The following is a 5462-nucleotide window of genomic DNA, read 5'->3' on the forward strand; positions in this document are numbered from 1 at the left end:
TTAAGTACCAAGAGTGTCATTTCTGAACTTGTTTAAACTGAGAATTGTCATGTCTCGTAACCCACATGGAATGGGGTAATTATGTTGAATTAAGTTTTCCCGACTCTTCTAAGCAGCCATGGTGCTCATATCTGAACCCAAGGAGATGGAGGGATATTGAGAAATAGTTCACTGCCCCGCTGACAAAGAATGCAGCAGACCTCTGGCGGGACGTCACTCATTCGCCACTACCTTTGTATTGTACTTGAGGCACCTTCTATTCATACTTTCTATATTTTCGGTAACACTATCTTTCCTATCTATATGTAGACGCAAGGATCCACAAATCGTGATATGATAATCCCCTCCCAGCGCCCACGTCCTCTTCTCTGAAAGCTCTAAGTTTGGGATTCCCCTTCTAAATGGTTTATTTGAGTCCTGCAATTAATTGCTGATATTGCTGTAGCTCAAATTGGGCATCATCCTATTACAAAGTAAGTCATTTAAGAAATCAGAGCTGTCGGCCACTCGCCAGTTTACTAGCTGCAGAGGAAATATTCAAGTGAGAGCGAAAAAAATAATAATCGGACAATTAATTCTCTGATTCAAAATTCCGCGGGACAGGTCAAGATCATAACCAACAACAAAATAGCCACTACTGCGTCCAGTAGGATGTTTCATTGATCGTTTTAAAAACTAATAAACGACGAACACACAAAATTGTCATACCTCAGAACACGTGATACTGTCATCGCTGCAGGATCTCTGAGTGGAAGGCACAGAACGAGGCGTGGGGCGTCTCTTGTTGGTTCGTTTGGTTGGATTCTGTAGAGGGTTTTCGTGATCAGAGTAAGTCAAAAAAATCCCCCGAAGAAACGTTAATAATGAAAATACGTAGGTTTTCTCAAAACACAGAACATAACGATATGCCAGACTCCAACGGCCCTTCATATCTTGGACTGAAAACAAGATGGTAAACGTACCCTGTGTGTCTCAGATTTAATGCATTACTGGTGAGAAATGCGTTGAATGCTATTAAAATTTTAACATAATTTTTGGGACAAACTCGGATTCAAGTGTAATAAGTTATTCACCTATCGTAAATGTGACTCTGATCTAGTGTTGAACACTTTAACTAGTCTACTATAAATGCTGTTTTTAGAAAATGGTAATATTTATATCAGCCTGTTTTATCAAATGCACTATCCACCCTTAATTTGCTGAGTTACAGTACGGAATAGCATAAAGCGTCGAACTTTAGTGAGAAATTAGTTCTTTCAAAAAGCACGACTTGTGTCGTGGTTTCGGAAACGGTCAAATTGTATCTCAGAATATTTAAAAAAGCGGCAAATCAGTAGTAATAATCAATGTGCGCGACATTCATTCTTGAACAAAAATTAGTCTACACGAGACAGTGAATGTAACAAGTAACGGCAAAACACAAAAAAGTTCTTTAAAAGAATACGCCAGTATACCCCTTGCAAGCTCAGCACTGGTCTAACCAAGATCTTGAGATGGTCATGTTTGTTTATTCGCCCTGGTTTCCTTTTGGTTTGCCTTCTGCGTTTTGCTGTAGATTTGGGAGCATTTTCGTTGGTGTCAAGCGTGGTGAGTGGTTGCGAGGGGATGGCGATGACGCAACAAGCAGACGGCATCGAGCTATTTCCCGCCACTGTTTCGCATTCGGCACGAGTCGAATCCGGAAGTTGCGTCAGCTCTTCTGTTGAAACGAGGCGTCTCGCGAAGACACGCTCGTGAGATTTGGTAAAGACGCCCCGCTGTGGAACCATGGCACCGCCGCTGACCGTCTGCCGTCTTCTAGCACGTGTGCGGACGAGTCGCTGGGGTCCGTCACGGCTACCTCCGTCAGGCTGGTCCCGTGCCAGTAACTCGCGCTCCAGCTGCGTGACGTTCACTTGGGTGCTAGAGCATCGACGCACGAGGTGACCGACGGAAGTGCCGCTCTCTTGAGAGTGAGGCCTCTTCCTACGCATACCCGGCGTCCGGTACTGCGGTCTGTGCAAAGAGATAGATCTAGTGTCAGGTTGTGCTTTTTATTGCGAGTCAACACGACAGATGTAGCTTGGTGCCGGTCCACTTGACGGTCTACCATGATGCTTCTTTTCTACTTGACGGTTCAACACCGGACAGGTCTGACTATTGTTCTATTTGGCGGTCCAACTACTTGCCTGCTACCTAACCCAACCCTGACCTTAAACCGACGACGGGTTAGGGTCAGTTTCATGGCTAGGGCAATTATGTAGCTGTCAGTAAACTAGTTGGCCGTCAAGTGGATTAGCTTTCAGCACGGTTATGTGGTGACCGTCAAATGGACTGTCACCATTCACAATTTGTCGGGAAGAATGTAAAACTGTAGCAAAAGGAGAAAAAGCAGAAGGAAGATACCAAGGAACCCCAGCCCCCCCCCCCAAACCCCGTTTTTCCCTTCTTCCACCAACCACCAGCATGCAATGAGGTGGTTACTTGATGTAAAGGGAATTGTGTCAACAGATGCCATGCCCCATGACTTAAAACAAACTATCGCCTTCTCACACGAATGTATGTAATTGTACGGGATGGCAATATATGTCCCGTAAAATAAGACCCAGTTGAAATATTTATTGATAGTTGCATCGATGTTTAATAGGATTGAAGTGCAGTAGAATTAAGTAACCACCACCACCACCCCAGTCCCAGGATGATAAAACCCAGCCCAACAACTTACGCTCATTTCTAATTCAGGGGCCAAACTCAATTCATATCCCCAGCCCCAAGATATGTATTAAATGGAGGAGGGGTCTCCGCATCAAACGATGAAACTATGAGAAACTCACAAACATGGTAATGGCAGTTTTTCATTTTGATTGAGTGAACACGAAAAGTTTCTCCCAGATCGGGGGCTGGAGAAATATAGCTGTCCCAGCAATAGTGGGCTCATTTCGTCCGTCTGATGAGATGCCGGTTTCATGACTTGCTGAGGAGCTGCCCATGTAATTCATTCATGCACATGAGTCTCCATGGCGTAGATCTAGAAAAAAATCTAGACGTTTCATCATTTCTTAAATCTTTTTTCTGTCTTTTTATTTATTCATTTTTTATAAAGCTTTCTCTTGTGATAATCTGATGTCAACGATTACGGCGGTCCAGCAAAAGAAAAAAGTTCGTAAAACCTGAAAATCCCTCACATTCGCCCGCCTTCGAAATTATAGGCCTAATGCGTGTAATAGGCCTAGAAATCTATATATAGATTTTATATCTAGATCGGTATACCCCTAGATCTAGATCTTCTAGATCTACAGATTGTTAAATTAAATTCTAAAAAAAATAAATTAAAAAAACTCTACAAAATGCACATTGGCTGAATAGCGAAAGCAGCGCCAGGGTAAATGCCCTCCTTTTCCCAACCTTATCTTCCCTCTGACATTGCCTTTTGCAGATCTACAAAATCTAGATCTAGATTCTAGAATCAAAGTATAACATTTGAAACAGCAGTGAACGAAAAGAGAGACAACATGGAATCACGTATTGAAATGAATGCGGTAGAGGGTTTGCTTTACCCGTTTCCAACGGCAAGAACCTGTCAGGGCGATATTTTGGTGGGCAGCGGGGCGAACTTTCATACTATTGAAGTTCGCTGTCATGTTTTTGAGGTAATGTACGCACGATTTTACTACGTAGACAATATTAAAATATTTTTTTCGCTTTGCCATTTGTTTCGAGAGTACACAAAGCAATAATTGTCGACACCGAATTGTTACAAAATTAATACTTGATCTTGATAAATATAGATCTACATGTATGTGTGTGTTTGTAATGTTTGGTTGTATGTGGTATCCTTGGGGTATATTTAATTATGGCTGTTTGCATCTCCCTGCGGGTGTGTGTGTGTGTGTGTGTGTGTGTGTGTGTATGTGTGTATGTGTATGTGTGTGTGTGTGTGTGTATGTGTGTGTATGTGTATGTGTGTGTGTACGTGTGTGTGTATGTGTGTTTGTGTTTGTGTTTGTGTGTGTGTGTGTGTGTATGTGTGTGTGTGAGTGTGTGTGTTTGAGAGATAAAGAAAAAGTACACGAGATAGAGAGAGAGAGGGGGGGGGGGGGGGGGCGAGCCAGGAAGTATAAATTAACAACAATGAAAATGGTAGACCTGAGCCTTTGGGAACCGGTTGCTTGAGGTAAGAAAAAACCCTCACTATAGGAGGCCTCCAGTGTACATGGTCGGAAGGAAACGCCATTAGCACAGGAAGGGAGGAACGTGTTGACCAAGTCTGTGTGGCGCTATCAGCCCAGGAAACTCCCTACAGTAGCACACCCCATCACACCACCCTCGGTTTGTGGGTGTAATGATGATGTATCTTCCGCGGTAAATATTTACAAAAGAAAACCCACGCTACTGATTTGCCCCCAACACTGAGCATGTGATTAGTTAAAGGTTTCCTCAAACATCAAAGATCCCTAATCTCAGTGGCAGAATTCGCGCCAGCGAAGTCGTTAGTAGGAGACGCTCAAACAGAGCGAAGGGATCGGCCAATGTACCAGAATTTTGCCAAACTAAAACGTTGTTCATCATGCTTTTCACGCACCACCTACGTCTTGCTTATGTGACATTACTGTTTGGTACTTTTGTGAGCACAAATGCTGGTGTCTTTCCCCATTGTAAGTATGTTTTTTATTGAACTATATCTAATTACAGTCCCACGTGTTTTAAGCTGTCTTTTTGTTGGTCAAGAGTAAAACACCCAGCGCCCGATTTAGCTAATCGAAGCTCCGATGCATTGTCACGGAAATTCTCGAAAACCGTACAGGTAGAACTTCCTGAGGAATGCTTTGGACATGGTTATTGAAGTTGGTTTGCTTACAAAGAAAAGAATGCGTATGCGCTGTTTTCTGAGTCCCTCTCTTCCTTTGAAGCAATGAAGGAACTTAGAAAAAATATACCTTTATTTCTCTGTCTGTAACGAGTGCAGTTGTTATGAGTCAACATAGCTTTTTCTTGTTCTCTTGTCGAAGACACAATATCCGGGTGAAGACATTCTCGTGGGTAGCTCTATAAGTACCACACTGAATTTACCATACAGATGTCCTTGTTTCGAGTCCCACCGAGGGGAACATTCTTATGCTTGGATTGTCTGGAGAGCTTCAAAGCACTCTGTTCACCTCCTCCACCCTACCCACCCCCAACCTCCCCCAACCCGAACCCTCCCAATTATGCTCAGAGCTCAGTCCTGTCGGAGATTGGCGTTAAATTCACAGGTTCATCCACTTTTGCATTAATTATAAACTATAGAGGATCTAGGCGCCCACAACTGTATTAAAGTCGAGTCTGTCTGTCTGTCTGTCTGTCTGTCTGTCTGTCTGTCTGTCTGTCTGTCTGTGTATCTGTCTATCTACTTGTTCTTTACAAGGCTGCCTTTCTTTCTCTGTGTATGTGTGAGTGTCCGTGCACTGTTTAAAGGGTGAGAAGGACATACACGCACACCCCCC

General features: G+C 43.3%; 1 protein-coding gene across 1 annotated transcript in view; it reads right to left on the reverse strand.

Moving 5' to 3' along the window:
* Positions 1-3634, reverse strand: part of LOC101845923 (serine/arginine-rich splicing factor 4) — a 5933-nt gene extending 2299 nt beyond the window's left edge. The window contains exons 1-3 of the mRNA XM_005098551.3: positions 3537-3634; positions 1455-1995; positions 709-804 (exon numbers count right to left, since the gene is read on the reverse strand). Coding sequence (XP_005098608.1) covers positions 709-804; positions 1455-1973 — 615 coding nt within the window. The 5' untranslated portion in view covers positions 1974-1995; positions 3537-3634. The remainder of the gene's footprint in view (positions 1-708; positions 805-1454; positions 1996-3536) is intronic.
* Positions 3635-5462: the final 1828 nt, after the last annotated feature.

The sequence above is a fragment of the Aplysia californica genome, unplaced genomic scaffold (genome assembly GCF_000002075.1).
Source record: "Aplysia californica isolate F4 #8 unplaced genomic scaffold, AplCal3.0 scaffold00186, whole genome shotgun sequence".
NCBI lineage: Eukaryota > Metazoa > Mollusca > Gastropoda > Aplysiida > Aplysiidae > Aplysia > Aplysia californica.